The sequence below is a fragment of the Acomys russatus genome, chromosome 26 (genome assembly GCF_903995435.1).
Source record: "Acomys russatus chromosome 26, mAcoRus1.1, whole genome shotgun sequence".
Taxonomy (NCBI): Eukaryota; Metazoa; Chordata; class Mammalia; order Rodentia; family Muridae; genus Acomys; species Acomys russatus.
This window is the reverse complement of record NC_067162.1, coordinates 31,093,684-31,110,588: the sequence shown is the minus strand read 5'-3', so window position 1 is coordinate 31,110,588 and position 16,905 is coordinate 31,093,684. Positions and strand designations below refer to the sequence as shown.

At 44.6% G+C, this 16,905-nt stretch overlaps 1 protein-coding gene and 1 non-coding gene across 2 annotated transcripts; one reads left to right on the top strand and one right to left on the bottom strand.

The window, feature by feature from the left end:
* Positions 1-2,074: 2,074 nt before the first annotated feature.
* Zfp90 (ZFP90 zinc finger protein) lies at positions 2,075-12,961 on the bottom strand. The gene is made up of 4 exons (XM_051168857.1): positions 12,929-12,961; positions 9,254-9,380; positions 8,834-8,929; positions 2,075-3,808 (listed from the first exon to the last, which is right to left on the bottom strand). The coding sequence occupies exons 1-4, from the start codon at positions 12,959-12,961 to the stop codon at positions 2,163-2,165; spliced, it is 1,902 nt and encodes a 633-aa protein (XP_051024814.1). The 3' UTR covers positions 2,075-2,162.
* Positions 6,453-6,559, top strand: LOC127209696 (U6 spliceosomal RNA). Its single transcript, XR_007833208.1, has one exon. It is a non-coding gene; the product is annotated as a U6 spliceosomal RNA (small nuclear RNA).
* Positions 12,962-16,905: the final 3,944 nt, after the last annotated feature.

The following is a 16,905-nucleotide window of genomic DNA, read 5'->3' as shown; positions in this document are numbered from 1 at the left end:
ACAGAGAAACCCTGTCTCAAAAAACAAACAAAAAACCAAAACAACAACAACAAAACCAAAAAAAAACCAAAACCAAAACAAACAAACAAAAAAACAAAACAACTATGAGTTTCATATATCTCTGCAAGGCTGGGTATTCATAAGTGTAGGGTGTGTGACTGCTGGTGTTAGGAGAGCCCTCTGCTTAAGTAGCCACAGTGTATGCTAGACTTCCTTCTTGTCATTGAAGGTGTTCTGAAATTCAGTCATGGTTGAATGAAGAATATATTCCCTCCACAATTTAACCAGTGGTGTCTTTCCGGTCTTTTGGAACTGCTTTTTATAAATTTCAGTAACACTGGTCAACAGTCAATTAGTTATAATTCATGTTATTTCCTCTAAATAGTCCCATAAAAGCATCCCCCAAAATCAGCAGAAAGTTCCTGAAAGGAGTCCTAACTGTTGACTAGGAGAGAATCTGAATAGAAATACCCACTGTCAAACTCTACCAGACAGTACATGGAGCCACACACAAGGTTTCTTTGAGCAGTTACCATCTTGGAAGCACCTATCTGCTATGGAATGTCTTATTCCTCTTGACTTATGGGTAACAGACATTTTGGAAACACAACACATTTCAGCCACTTATTCAGGGATAAATATCCCTGTTAGAAAAAAAAAAAAGTACGATAAATCCTTGGGAGCTACCTTATACCATACAGGCTAAGAAAGGTTAAGGGAGCTTGTCATCCAGTATGCAAAACAGCCAACGGGAAAGTTTTACCCATCAGCCTCACTCATAACAATGATCATTCCTCCCTGAGACTCATCGCTAAGGCTTGGTATAAGGTGGGAAAGGGAATCAGTGTTCAGTTATTCCAAAGTCATGTGCACTACTGTTGTTAAAGGAACCAAAAAGGGTTCTGGAAATTCCCTCAGGATAGGCAATTTGAGGTACCAAGGAAGTTTATCTGTCACAGTTTGGTGACAGAAAGGCCTCAGAATTAAAATGATTTTTGAAATGGCAGCATATTTTCTTTGCACATAGTAAGAGCCAAAACATGCTGTTTCTGTAAATGGAGTCAGAGAGAAAGTTTATGGCTGTGGGCAATTAGGATTATTCTTCTCTACAGTAAAACTAAGCTGGCAAAAAAAAGAAGAAGAAGAAGAAAAGACGGAAGGGACAGGGACAGAGACCACGGTGGGGAGCATGAGGAGGAGGCAGTGGATAAGGTGGCTTGGGAGCAGTGCCTTTCCATGCAAGTCCATGAAAGGCACAATGAAATGACACATTAGCCAAAGGTGTTAGAGCTGAGAAAGGGGTGTGTGTGTGTGTGTGTGTCCGTGTGTGTGTGTCCGTGTGTCCAGTGCAACTCTTCAAATTTACTTTAAAGCCCTCTGAATTCCAAAATACCCCTTCCATAGCAAGGATATAAGGCCAAAGAACCAGCAAAGCAGCCTTTTCCATTCAGCTTTGCTATTACAACTTATAGCTTACTGTGCAACCAACTTTGGCTTTCCGCTGTCTGTGTCTGTACACACTGTTGGGCTAGTTGTTCTAGTTCTTTGAGTGGTAACTTCTTGAAAGCAAACTGATTTCCATGGTTTCAAGCTCCATGCAAGAGTTTCAGTCAAATGAAACTGCCAAGTAATGTTTAAAGTAAGTGGCCAATGTGGCTTTTCTTTCTTTCAAGGTTGTAAGCAGTAGGACTTACATACCAACCTGTCAAAACTTGGTGATTTTGCACACACATATTCAAAAGCTTTAGTGAGCTCACACCATTTCTAAATGGCCACATATGTTGTATGCAGGTTTTTCTTGTTTTTCTGTTTTTTGTTTTTCTTTTTCTGAGACAGGGTGTCTCTGTGTTAGCCTTGGCTGTCCTGGACTCGCTTTTGTAGCCCAGGCTGGCCTCAAACTCACAGCAATCCACCTGCCTCTGCCTCCGGAGTGCTAGGATTAAAGGCACCCACCCGCCACGCCTGGCTTGTATGTAGTTTTAAAAAAATTTTATAATTAGTTATGAAAGAATGGCTTTTATTTTTAAAAAATCTGTCTAGTGGCAGTTTTCTCCATACACACATACATATAATTACATTTTCAATTTTCCAGAATTCTCTGATACGGAGTTGGGACAGTATTTTAGACACAGCTCCCTACCCATTCCATTACTTTAGGTTTCCTACAGTTTATTTCGCGTATGAATCCTCTGGTGTTTAGTCAGAGCTGAGCTCCTACTGAAGTTTTTCCCACATTCTTTACAAGCATAGGGTTTTTCTCCAGTGTGAATTCTCTGATGGTCATGCAGGTTGGTTTTCTTTCTAAAGGCACGCCCACATTCGTTACATTCATAGGGTTTCTCTCCAGTGTGAGTTCTTTCATGCTGGATAAGGGATGAACTTTGACTGAAGGCTTTCCCACAGTCAATGCATTCATAGGGCTTCTCTCCAGTGTGTGTTCTTTCATGCTGAGTAAGTGACGAGCGTCGACTGAAGGCTTCTCCACACTCATTACATTCATAGGGTTTCTCTCCAGTATGAATTCTATGATGCTCTATAAAACTTGTACTCCTTTTAAAAGCTTTCCCACACACGTTACATTGATAGGGTTTCTCTCCAGGATGAGACATAGACTTCTGACCAAGGGCCTGCTCAGAGTCATAGGAATTCTCTCCAGCATGGATCCTCTGGTGGTCAGTGAAGTCTGTAACGTGACTGAAGTCTTTCCCACAGTCATTACAATGGTACAGTTTTGCTTCAGTAAGTACACTTTCACCTTGAGTAAGAGACGCCTTGGGCTCTAAAGCCACGCTGGAGCCACTACTTTGATAAGGCCTGCCTCCTTTATGAACCCTCATATGCTTGTAAAGGGATGGGCCCTGACCAAAGGCCCTCCCACATATGCCACACTCAAAAGGCTTCTCTCCAGTGTGAGTCCTCTCATGCTGAACAAGGGAAGAACACCTACTAAAGGCTTTCCCACATTCCTTACACTGGAAGGGCTTCTCTCCGCTGTGTGTGACCTCATGTTGAGTGAGGGACGTACCGTGCCGGAATGACCTCCCACAGATATTACATCGGTAGGGTTTTTCTCCAGTGTGAATTCTCTGGTGTTGAACAAGAGAGGAGCTGCGCTGGAAGGCTTTCCCACAGAGACTACACTGGTAAGGCTTCTCTCCAGTATGTGCATTTTCATGCTGACCCAGGGATGAGCTGTGCCTAAAGGCCTTTCCACACACGTTACACTCAAAGGGCTTTTCCCCAGTGTGAATTCTCTGATGCTCAGTGAGCTGTGTTTTCCAGAGGAAGGTTTTCCCACAGTCAGTACATTCATGATGTTTCCTTCCAGAATGAACTCCTTGATCTGTACCATTGGGGTAGGCATCATCTTTATGAATTTTCTCATGCTTATTAAGTGATGATCTGTGAATAAATGATTTCCTACATTTATCACATTTATAAGGCTTCTTTTTTGCAAGGATACTACTCCGAGCCCCTAATTCTGAATTAAGTTCCAAATTATTTCCAAGTGTTTCACATTCACTGGGCCTTATACTTGAAGGAATGTCCAGTTGTGGAACCAAGTCTGTGCTCAATCTAAAGTCTCTACCAAATTGATTTTGCTCAAAATTTTTCTCTAGACTGGTTATTTTCTTCTGGGAAGATGCCTCTGGCCCCAGATGTCTCCTCCAACTTTCCTGGTGCCTTTGGATACTGACGTCCCAGATATCCCCTAATGTGGCATGTGACAAAACATTCGTGCTGTGGGTTACTTCAGCCATGTCCTGCTGAAGACTCGATGACTTGGAGTCAGGACTGGTCTTCCAGTCTAAAAGAAATATAAAGTGCAAAAGTTCCCACATTCCCTCCAGTTCAAACAAATGCTACGTAGGGGTGAGAAAATGCGATAGAAACCATGCACAGCTATATTTTTACATCAGTCCTTCAGTCTGTGCAGAAGCATTAAACGGCAGGAAAGGAGGAGTGAGGGGCCAGTGAAGATTACAAACCCAGAGTGTCTGCCACACCCCGAGCATGCGGAACATCCATGTCAATGGGGTGAGTTTATAGGAAACAAAGCGTAAAGGAGCCTAAATGTGCGAGGCACAGATGTGCACAGATGCAGCAGAACAGAACCATATACTATCATGCAGGATTCCACATTTCCTGCCCATTTTATAGGACATAACAAAAATCTACCTAATACATCAATTTTATAATTTCTTCAAATCTGATTTTATAATTCCTTTACAGTCTCCCATTAGACAGCAGGCTTCTAAATACTGCAGAGAAAATCTTCATCTAAGGATCTTCTCAAAAGATTCTTTGGCATACTTGGAGGCCACACACTATTGTAAAAACTGAGTAAAAGCAATGTTTCAGGAAGCAAGTTACGTTTGTCCTACCAACTAGGAGTCATTTCAGTCTATCTGATTCTACAGCAGTCATCTTTCTCTTGTGTGTGTGTTTCATGTGTGTGATGTATGTGTGTCATCGTAAAATAACATTTATTGCCAAGGAAGCCTTTGCTCCAAGCACTTGGAAGGCAAAGGCAGGAGGATCTTTGTGAGTTTGAGGCAAACCTGGTCCACAAAGAAAGTTCTCTGTCTCTTTGTCTCTCTCTCTCTCTCTCTCTCTCTCTCTCTCTCTCTCTCTCTCTCTCTCTCTCTGTGTGTGTGTGTGTGTGTGTGTGTGTGTGCCTATAAGCACCAGAGCACACGAGTAGGGGTCAGATAAAAAGTTGAAGGAGTGAATTCTCTCCTTCCACAATGGGGGTCTCAGGGATCACACCAAGGCCATCAGAATTGGCAGCAGGCATCTTACCTGCTGAGCTGTCTCTCTGACCTCTAGTTTCTGAGACAGGTCTCTCACTGAACCTGGGAGCTCACTGATTCAGCCAGATTGGCCAGCTGATGAGCTCCAGGAAGCCATCTGTTTCTCCCTTCCCACCTCTTTCCAGGGTTGGGGTTACAGATGTCCAGCTTTTTCATGGGTTTTGGTGATCTAAACTGAGGCACCTTACTAATTGAGCCAGCTCTCAGCTCACAATCACCTCTCTCCCCCCTTTCTTTTTATTAAAGATTTTTTTAAAAAAATGATTTATTTATTTATTATGTATACAATGTTCTACCTGCATGTACACCTGCAGGCCAGAAGTGGGTACCAGATCTCATTATAGATGGTTGTGAGCCATCATGTGGTTGCTGGGAATTGAACTCTGGACCTCAGGAAGAGCAGTCAGTGCCCTTAACCACTGAGCCATCTCTCCTGCCCTCTCCCTCCCTTTTTAAATTGCTTAAAAAAAACTTTTTCAAGATTTACTTTATTTATGTGTTTTGTGTGCATATATGTATGTGCACTGTGTGTGCCTGGTGTCCACTTAGGTCAGAAGAAGATATCAGACTCCCTATAGCTGGAATTACAGGTAACTGCTGAGCCATCTCCCCATCCTGCCAATCACCTCTCTTGACCAAGGATTTCAGTCACTAGATATATCCCTAGGTCTGTTTTTACCACAGAAACTAGTAGTAGATAACATTAATTTTTAGGTTCTAAGAATGGTAACCTTTAGGGCTGAAGAGTAGGCTCAGTGTTTAAGAGCACTTGCTGCTCTTGTAGAGTACCGGGTTTGATTCCCAGCACCCACATGGAAACTCATAGCTATCTGTAACTCCAGTCCTAGAGAATGCAATGCCCTCTTCTGAGCTCTGTGGGCATCAGGTATGCACACGGCACACACACACACATGCAGGCAAAGCACACATATGTAGAAAAAAATATATATATATAGAGAGAAATAGTTATCTTTGAAAACTAAGGGAAATTCTAGGCATGGTTGTTTATAACTATAATCCCAGTACTTGGAAAACTGAGGCAGAATAAATCATGAGTTTGAGGAGAGCATGCAAGGAGATGCTCTCTCAAAAACAAAAACAGAACAAAAATACTGAGGGGCATGGATTGGAAGGGGGAAGCACTTGTCAAAACCAAGAGGACTGAACACGTATGTGTACATTTCAGTGTATACAGTGTTTACTTAAGAAAAAAACAAACTATAGGGCTGACAATGGAACAAGCTAGTAGAACGCTTTTCTAGCACACACAAGGCCCTGGCTTTGATGCCCACTACCAAATAAGCAGGGTGTGACAGTGCATCCTGCCTCCCCAGAACTCAGGTGGTACAGGCGGAATGGTCAGAAGTTACGTCGTGGAAGAAACAAGTGGGGCAGGAAAACTGGTCCAGGGGTCAAGGTTACTTGTTATTCAATAGCAAGTATGTGAGTTTAGATCACACAGTAGGCAGCGGGAGCTCCACACAATGCCTTTAATTTGAGCTCCAAGGGATGGTCTGTCCCTTCTCACACACCCACAAATAAAATAGATCTTATAAACCCAAACAATAAAAAAATCAAACACTTCCCTCTAAAACCCAACCCAAACCAAACAATAACAAAGCTATAAGAATAAATTGAGTGCTCGCGTCGGCAGCACATATACTAAAATTGGAACGATACAGAGAAGATTAGCATGGCTCCTGCGCAAGGATGACACACAAATTTGTGAAGCGTTCCATATTTTTCTTTCTTAACCTCTGAAATAAGACTGTATCTTATCAAATAAACTTGACTTTGTCTCAAAAAAAAAGAAGAAGAAGAAGAAGAAGAAGAAGAAGAAGAAGAAGAAGAAGAAGAAGAAGAAGAAGAAGAAGAAGAAGAAATCGGGGAGCTAGAGAGGTGGCTGTGCAGTTAAGAGCACTGGCTGTTCAAAAGGACGGAGGCCTGACTCCCAACACTGACTTGGAGGCCCACACTACTAATTCCAGTCCCAGGAAGGAGATTCAGCACCTTCTTCTGCTCTCTGTGGGCTGCATATGTGTGGCGCACAGACATCCACGCAAACAAAACACCCATATACAGAAAAACAAGTGAGCAGGGCTTGTGACGTGGTTCAGCGTTTAAGAGCATGTGTTGTTTCACAGAGGACCCAAGTTCAGTTCCACACACACCAGGCACCTAACAACTGACTGTGACTCTCACTCCAGAGGATCCAGAGCCCCTTCTTGGCGTTGGTGGACACTGCACACATGTACACATACTTCCTTTATTTTGGGGGGGGGGGGGTTGTAGCCTTGGCTGCCCAAGACTCACTTTGTAGACCAGGCTGGCCTCGAACTCACATCAATCAGCCTGCCTCTGCCTCCCTAGTGCTGGAACTAAAGATTGTGAGCCACTATACCTGGCCCTGTACTCTCTTTGTAGACCAGTCTGGCCTCGAACTCACAGAGATCCACATACCTCAGCCTCTGCAAGTGCCGGGATTACAGGCGTGGGCCACCATGCCCAGCTTTTACATTTTTTTATACTTCCTATTCTTGCATACATATAATTAAAAAGAAAATAAATCTCTTAAAAAAAAAACCTTGAGAATAAAAAGTATGCCTGAGATTTTAAGAATAATTAACAGGTTAGTGGTTTAAAAAATTGAACTCTGCCCTTTCCCTCTCATCCCCATGATCATTAATAAACCTCATGTAATATATATATTTAAAAAAAAAACTGAACTCTAGGGCTATAGTTCAGTGGCACAACACTTTTTTTTTCCTTAAGAACTTGTGCAAAGCCCTGAATTTTATTTTCAGTATTTCAAAGGAAAAAACAAACAAACAAACAAACAAACAGAGTTTCTCTGTATAGCCTTGCCTGTCCTAGATTTGCTCTGTAGACCAGGCTGGCCTCAAACTCATACAGCTTCTGCCTCCCAGGTACTAGGATTAAAGGCACGCGCCACCACGCCCACCTGACAAGGCAATGTTATGTGGATAGACGAGGAGATATGTGGTAAAGCAAGCGCCACACTATCAGCAAATGAGATCATCTAGGTGGCAGATTTATGATAATTACTGTACACTCTTTCTATTTTTTTTTTCATATATTTGAAAAATTTACAATACAATGCTGGGAGAGAAAACAACAACTAAAGAAGTCCAATTCCCAAAGTTCTCAGCTTGCAACATGAAGCATCCTAAATTCGTAATGGCAGCCATACATAGTGGTGCACACTCGTAATCTCAGTGCTTGGCACCCAGGGGGTGGCCAGTTTGAGGCCAGTCTAGGCCACACTCCTAAGGGCAGAGAATATTTTGTATTCTTTTTAGATTCCTTCTCAGTGGGACATTTAATGAAAGTTTAGGGTTTTGTTGTTGTTTTTGTTTGTCTTTTTTATTAGTAGAGGCCTAAACCAGACCTTTCCCCAAATAGTGTGTGCTGAGTGCAGGTTTACCAAGGAGTGTATGCTTACCACACACAGTGTACTAAGGTTAGAAGTGTCACCACAAACTGAGCTCTCTGTGAGTTACAGAGGGAACCATTTTCTCTGGCTTCTGAACACCTTGCTTTCTTTTTAAACAGTGAAGGCGGTGCTTAGTCCCAGGGATGTGTACTTAGAATAGTGTGTGAGGCTCCAACCAAGACTCACCTTACACTAACCTCTTGTGGTTTTTGGCTTTGCTTTCTTTTCAAAGTCTCACTATGTAGTCACAGCTGGCATGGAACTCACACAGGTATCCCTACCTCTGCCTTCTGGATACTGGCATTAAGGGATATGGTTGCTAAGTTCTCGCTTAAGACTGGGTGTGGTGGTCCATGTCTGTATTTCCAGCATTTGGGCATCTCTGCCCCCTAAGACTTATTGCCAGCAGGAATACCTGACTGGAGAAGAGTGACACACAGAGTGGCCTCAGCATCCTTTGCAGGTCGGACAGCTCCCATGCCTCTTGTTAAAAGATGTGCCTCTCCATAAGCTGTGCCACTGTCCACACTGATTTCCATGAGCAGAATTCTACTTATTTGTTTACCTGGACAGAAAGGTCTTTGGACTTCTTTCTCTGATATCCATGGCTCTTCTCCTTGCTCCAATTTGAAGACCACCTCTGGCTTGGACACTTGACAGCCTGCTCATGGGTAAATACACAAGATTTGGGTGTTTGAGCAAGTGGACAAGGACCCTCCTGTAAGTCAGACTAGTCCTTGATCCTCAGGGACCCTGAAGAAAAGAAAAGGTGCAGCCCAAGGAGTCACGCCAGCAAAGTCCCCATTTCTAGTTCTATAAAATAAGTGTCTTTCAAACTCAAACCCCTGGAAAGCTGGCTCCCCAAAACAGAGGCACCAAGCCCCGACTTCCTTCCCGGTTACCTAGGGGGCAGGCACCAGACCTTACCAACCAAGGGAGAAACTTCAGCAGCACGTGAGGCCCTGGGGTAAGTGGTCCCTCTTACCAAGAAAGACCAGGTGGCTATAGGTCTCCAGCATCACATCCCTGTATAAGCTCCTCTGGGCGGTGTCCACGTGGTGCCACTCTTCCTGGGTGAAGTCCACAGCCACGTCTTTGAATGTCACTAACTCCTGTGGGATTACAGTCCTGTTCAAGTAGGGATCAACACCACAAATGCTCCTCTTGAAGTGCTGGGGGCAGACTTTGGGATCACGTGTTTGTTGCTCAAAGGGGCAAGGTTTGGCTTTATATGCTTATTTTAAAGCATCTAGTTTATCCGACAGGCAAGTCAAAGGGGGAAATTTACCCCACAACCCTGCATATACTATTCTGTCTCTCTTTTCCTTTCCCACCTCTTTCTCCAGGGTCTCATGTAGCCTGGGCTGGCCTCAGATTCAATGGGTGGCTGAGAGTGACCCTGAATTCCTAAGGCTTTCGCCTTTACCTCTCATGGGCTAGGACTGCAGGCCTACACTACCATGGCCAGCTTACAACTTGCATTCTCATTCAGCTTGCTGTTTTCCTTCCAAACCAAGTCTTTTATACAGTTGCTCATCCCTTGCTGCTTTCTTTCTTTGTTTTGTTACAAATCCAAACACCGGGATATAGGAATGAGTAAAAATAACACCACCCTACCCATCCACCCCCCTTTTTGAGACAGGGTTTTTCCATGTAGCCTTAGCTGTCCTGGGATCTGGAATTTGCTGTGTAGACCAGACCGGCCAGAAGTAGGACCAAAGGCCTGTGCCACCGCCTCCTGGCCTTCCTATCACGCTTTATTCCTGACACAATCATCCTCAGCGGTTGGTATATATACTCAGGGGCTCCCTGTCCATGTTTCACACACATGTTAACAGGCATGCTTTATGAAACATCACACAACAGTCCTCTACAAATTGCTTTTTATGTATTTACTAATATAAAAAAAAAAATCTGTTCATTTATTTATTTGTGTTCAGTATGTTCATGCAGGACCCCATGGAGGTCAGGAGAGGGCATCAGGTCCTCTGGAACTGTGCTATAGGCGGCTGTGAGCAGCCTTGGAGGTTTTGGAAACTGAACCCAGGTCTCTTGCAAGAGCAGGAAGTGCTCTTTATTGATGAACCATCTCTCCAGCAGCTACTAATTTTTGAGGCAGGTTCTCATGCATCCCAGGCTGATCCCAAATTCACTATGTGGTCGAGGTTGAACCTCTGATCCTTCTGCTTCTGCTTCCCAAAAGCAGGACTACAGGCGAGCACCACACACCTGGCCTCTGTGGTGCTGGGAGGACAGCCAGGGCTTGGTGCATGCTAGGTAAGCATTCCGCCAACGGAGGCCACCTCCAGCCCTACAATTTGGAGATCATCCCACATAGAATTATACCTTATTAGTTTGAACTGTTTCAGAACCCGCCCTCCCCCGCAAGAGCACAGCGGAATCTCAATGTACCTACTGCCTGAAACCAACAGCATCTCACTGTACTATAAATCCAACCCTGGCCCCCCAATACTATTCAGTAGGCTTTAGCTATACCTAATCTCGCTGGCCCTCGCGGACAATCAAGCTTGTGTGATAAGCATAAGATACATGATAGATTTCAACACCTCAGGATTCTTACAAGGTTGAATACCTCATTGGTAATTTAAAGGTACTGATCATAAATAGAAGTGATAATATTTTGTACATACTGGGTTGAATCGTATGCATTAGTTAGATTAAATATTACATTTTACATCATGGCTACTAGACAACTTTAAGTGACAGCACACTTCTTTTGGATGATCCTAAGACGCATTACAACCTTGTTCTCATAAGCACTGTGGGAAAGAGGAATGTTAAACACACAGGGTCGTCTCTTCAAAAGCAGAGACGCATAACCTGTTTCCTGCCCAAAAGGCTGAGAGTGGACATGGTCAACAGCTTAGTGAATGGATCCTCCCCCAAAATGTTATCTTGAACTTGTTTGTCTCAATCAATCTATAGGATCTATCTTATGGAAAAAGTCACTTGTTCTTTACAAAGAGCTTTGTCATAGTCATGTCTGAAACTTTGCTGTGGATACAGGATTGAGGAGAACATTTCACCCAATTCTGCTATGCTTCAGTGCGCCTAAGATAAACTACTTGGGGGGGGGGTCAGTCTCTTGAAGTTTGAACCAACACCAGCTGCTGAGCTGTGCTGAACTCAACGGCCTTCTTTTGCCTCCTTGTGGCTCAACAATCTGCTGGCTGGCTGTGGTGTTTGCAAAGACGCACATAGATGATGGTGATGGTCTAGGCGATCTGCACTTCCTCCTGCTCTCTCCAGGCTACGCAATCACCTTCTCAAACTTTGCCTCCTATCGTACATCGTGCGTTTCTGTCACATGGACTCCTCGCCTTATTAACTTGACTTTTTTTTTTTTTTTTTTTTTGCATTTCTTTGCTCTGCATATCTTCACCATAATAATAATAATAATATAAAAATACTCCCAGCCATCATTCTAGAACCTGCTCGATGTCCCTTCCCAAGGGTGATTTTTCTAGTTCTCCAAAGGTCTCCCTAGGCAATGTTGAGTTTATGAAGTGCTGTTAGCCCAGGGCTTCATGCACCATAGGCAAGTACTCTATCAACTGAGCTGTAGCTTTGGACACTATAAACTAATTTTTCAAGGACATTATTAGTATTTTTATCTAGATTGAACTTGATTATATGATATATGTAATGACTACAATTTATAGCTTATTGTTAAATCTTATAATTATTTTATTCTGTGTCTCTGTGTGGGTAGTGTACAAAACCTTTTTCTCTCTCATAAAGGTAGTTAGCCCGATAAAGGCCCATATTATACTTCCCAAACCTTCCCCTCCCTTTGCAACAATTAGCCAATCTTGCCAGATTATAAAATCAAGCTTCTATTAATGGGATTAGTTGCCATCCTGGCAAATTACTCGTTAGCTCCAGAAAAGGCTCCTTTTGCGACAAGAATAAAATGGGTTAACAAATCTATACATCTGTTAAAGAAAAGCTTACAGCTGGGGCTGGAGAGACAACAGCTCAGAGGTTAAGAGCACTGTCTGTTCTTCCAAAGGTCCTGATCTTCGGAACTACATGGCAACTCACAACCATCTATAATGAGATCTGGTGCCCCCTCTGGTGTGCAGGCAGATATGCAGGTACAATAATGTACACATAATAAATAAATATGTCTTTAAAAAAAAGAAAGAAAAGAAAAGAAAAAAGAAAAGCTTGGAGCTAGTTGGTCCTGGTTTGGCTGTGATGGTGGTCCCAGACCCCGCGCCCAACCTTCACCAGCCTTTTCCTCTAACCTAGCTGCTTCTGCCCCCTACTGTCTTTTTATGGCCTTTGGACGAGAAGCAGGGGCTTCTTGCTTCACTTTTCTATCTTGTCACCCATTCCTCACTGAAGAGTTCAAAGAACTCGCACACAGCAATAAAGGCTCAATGCCTACTATCCCAATGTATTTAATTCCTCTCACAAGATCGCACTTCCCTGGTCTCCTCTAGGTACCAGACAGCTCCATCCTTTCAGAAACCCCCGCTCTGCCCATGTCTGGGCACTTTGGGAGGAGTTTTCGCTAACTAGGAGACTCAAAGGGATCAAAAACTAAGAATACTTATAACAATAACTGTCCCGAACACGCTCCAGGGGCCTCACGAGGTGGAGTGCTCGGGTTGGTAGGGAAGGCTCGGCTCACCTGGGACGTGGCCGTCGGAGGCCTCGGGGCCATTCCCGCCTCAGTGTGTGTGTGCTGGCTAGGTCCTGAGGAAAGAGGACAAGATCTACTCACCCTGCTACCCCGCGGCCCCACCCCTCCAGCCCAGCCGCCACCGCAACCGAAGCGGTGGGAAGAAGCCCGCCTTCGCCTGCTGCTCCCCCAAGGTTAAATGAAAGGCCCGGCCGCCACGGGACAGTCCCTCCGGCCACGCCCAGTCCGCCCGCAGGGTGGTGGGCGAGGCTGGGAGGACAGCCTCCTACCCACGGCGCTCGGAATCACTGCCTCCGGGGCTTCGGAATCCGCGACCTCGGGTCCGCCCCTCTAGCGCCCGCTGCAGTCTCTTTTCTCGGCGGTGCTGCTCTGCATAAAGGACCAGTTTTGCAAACTGGTCTCTGCCACAACAGGGCCGGACAATGGCCACAACGGCGGGCACAGAGCTACAAGTGCGCCTGCGCACACGGAGCCTCGCGCCTGCCCATCTGCGGCCGAGGAACTACAACTCCCAGCTACCCTCGCGCGCCCGCCCTGCAGAGATGCTCCGCCCCCCAGTGGGGGCTGTAGTAAGCACAAGAAAGCGGGAAGCTTAGGTTCAAAAGTTTTTGTTTGGTGTGTGTGTTTTCTGGAGCTATTAGAAAGGTTAAAAGTTTTTCTCTGGTAGTGTGGTGGTGTGTGTATTTTCTGGAGCTGCTTCCAGCTCACCCATCCCATTTTCTCCTTTCTTTTTGATTTTTTCTTTCTTTTTCTTTTTTTCTTTTTCGAGACAGTTTCTCTGTAGCCCTGGCTGTCCAGGAACTCCCTCGGTAGAGTAGGCTGGCTGGCCTCAAACTCAAAGATCCACTTGCCTCTGCCTCCTGAGTGATGGGATTAAAGGTATGAGCCACTACCCCCCGGAGAGACCTAATTTTTTTTTTTTTTTTGAGAGACCTAATTTTTACAAGCCAAAATAAGAAAGAAATAATGCATGCATGAATGGATAACATGTACAATTCAAGAGATTTTAGTATATGCAGAGAATTGCACAATCATCACTCTAGTCTCCTCGTTGAACATTTTCATCATCCAGAAAAGAAAAATCACGCACATTAATGACCGTTCTGTAGTCCCACCCACCTTCTCTCAGTCCTGGGCAACCACTGACCTGTGTTGTCTCTGTAACAACTCTGCCTCATGTGGATATTTCATATGAGTAGGCTGAGGCAATATGAAGGTTCATGACTGGCTTCTTTCAGTTATCATAGTGGTTCTGAGTTCATTCACGTTACTGCAATCCATATTTCATTCTTTTAAAATTTTTTTTAAAAAGGTTTATTTATTTTATTTATTGTATATGAGTGCTTCATCTGCAGAAGAGGGCATCAGATCACATTATAGATGGTTGTGAGCCACCATGTGGTTGCTGGGACTTGAACTCAGGACCTCTGGAAGAGCAGGCAGCGCCATTAACCACTGAGCCATCTCTCCAGCCCTCATTCTCTTTTTTTTAATGCTGAGTGGGAGTTTTGATTGTCTGAGCATACCATAGTCATTCATTAGTTGGTTGGTGGCATTTGAGCTGTTTACATTGTGGGATTTTATGTTTTTATCTTCAAAGCAACAACACCGTGGGTATGGGTGTACATACTTCTGTGGGGGTGCTCTTTCTTTGATCTTGGGCAGATACTGAGCAGTAGCATTATGGATATTTGGTAGCATGATGTTTAACATTTCAAGACTGTGAATTTGTTTTTTTTTTAAGTGGCTGCATCACTTTACTTTTTTAAAATTAACAGTGTATAAATTCCAACATTCCTACTCACCTCTGTTACTATCTGTCTTTCTTACTATAGCATTATGTAGCTTTTACAGGAATGTGGGGGTGGGGAAAGTGCAAACAACAACAAAGCCCTTTGAAACTGTGTAAAGATTTCCCACACTGAACAACAGACCCAGATATAACCGCAAAACAGAAGTTCAGTAAATTATAGATGATTCCTAAAACCGAACTTTCAGTAAGAAGTACAAACACAGGCTAAGAAGGCTTAGACCTGGAGACTAAGGTTGGTCCCCAGCACTAGCAAGCAACACAGTCCGCGACGAGTACCTCCCTGGGGACCCATCACAAGGGGAGGATTCCAAAGTGACATGGAGAGACTTAAGAAGGAGAACAAACCTCTGGCTCTCAAGAGCAAAACAAGAACACAGTGAGGTGAGGTGGAATCACATCACGTCAATAGTGCACTTGGGAAGCTGAGGCAGGAGGATCAGATGTTCAAGGTCATTCTCGGCTGCACATTGAGTACAGACCAGCTTGGATTAGTTATAAGGATCCTCCTGTCTTTTTTTTTTTTTTTTTTTTTTTTCGAGACAGAGTTTCTCTGTGTAGCCTTGGCCATCCTGGACTCACTTTGTAGACCAGGCTGGCCTCGAACTCACAGCGATCCGCCTGCCTCTGCCTCCCGAGTGCTGAGATTAAAGGCGTGCGCCACCACGCCCAGCTCAGGATCCTCCTGTCTTAAAACCAACCATGGAACCAACCAAAAACCTCACCAAAACAAAGGAACCCCAAACCTCACCAAAACAAAGGAACCAAAACCCACCAAAACAAAAGAAACAAAAACCCCACCAAAACAAAAGAGCTAAAAACTATGTAAAAGATTTCTATTTGCCCACGCCCTTTATCCCAGCGTTGGGAGAGATGGGTGGTGGTCATGGGTGCAGAGATAAGCCCATCTCTGTGATTTTGTGTGTGTGTGCTGGGGAGAGGGAAGTTGGACAACCCTTGGGAACTAGTTCCTTCCACCTTCTACCATCTTAACTCAGGCCTTCAGGTTACTCCTCTAAGTTCATTTATCTTACTCTGTGAAACTATTTATACTCGTTGTTTACAAGACTGAAAAAAACGAAAACAAAACAAAAATAAAACAACAAAAAAACCCGCTTCAATTTGTCCATTTCAAAGACTATTATTTATAAAGCTTGAAGTCGCAATCAGAGAGGGACCCACTAAACCCTCCAGTGGGCAGAGAGCCGTGTGCACAGCTGGAAGGCACACCGCGGAAACACGCTCAGAGGGATTTATTGGATCTCTCTCCCTAGTTCCCTAAGCACGGGCTGGGGCATGCCAGAGGTGTAATTCGTCCAGGTCTGAGGTTGGCTGCTTCAGTGAGGGTCCCTCACAGCCCCTGCGACCTAGGTTGAACTTGTGACCCGTGACTACAGAGCCAGGACCCTAGCCACAGGCGCCTCCAAGAGCAAGTGTGGCTCTGCCCTGGCCCCTGGGGATAGGAATGAAGTCTGGGGTTACTGTTTGATGGCAATTACAAGATTTAAAAAGCCAACTGGAGGAGAGTGTGTGTCCCTAGTAAGTTCAGAACAGCACATTCACAGTACTAGACTTCTAGCCAATTAAGACCGATTAGGCCTCCTCATCTGCTTCAGATTCCTGATTTTTGAGGTGGAGCAGACAGAGCACATGCCAGGGACACAGAGGAAGGGCCCCAGGTATCGGAGTAGTGGCCCCCTTTGCTTCCACCTGGTGCCCTGGTGGGTGAGAGGCCACCCCTTTCTGCTGGACTCAGTGTGACCTTGTCCCAGATAGGTGGAGCCAAAGAAATCAGTTAGTGATACCTGACGCCTTATTCTGCATCAGCTATAAGATAACACCCAGGACCATTAGGCCCTAAGTTGCGCACTGGGTCAGCAGCAGGGCTCAGCCTTCTACCTGAGATCCCCTCTGTAACACAGGAGCAGTCAAGAAAAATAGTGAGAGCCAATGGTGCCTAGCGAAGGCACCTGAGCTGGCTCTTTTATGAAAACCTGTTAACAGGGAACCCCAATCCCTGACTGTTTTCCTGCACACAGCAAGACGCCAAGTCAAGAGACCCCCCCCCCCACTGGGCGTTGCTTGGGGTCTGCATAATTTCAGTTTTCCTCATAGCATGCCTAATTGAGAGTTCACTCTCAGTTGCTTGAGGGAA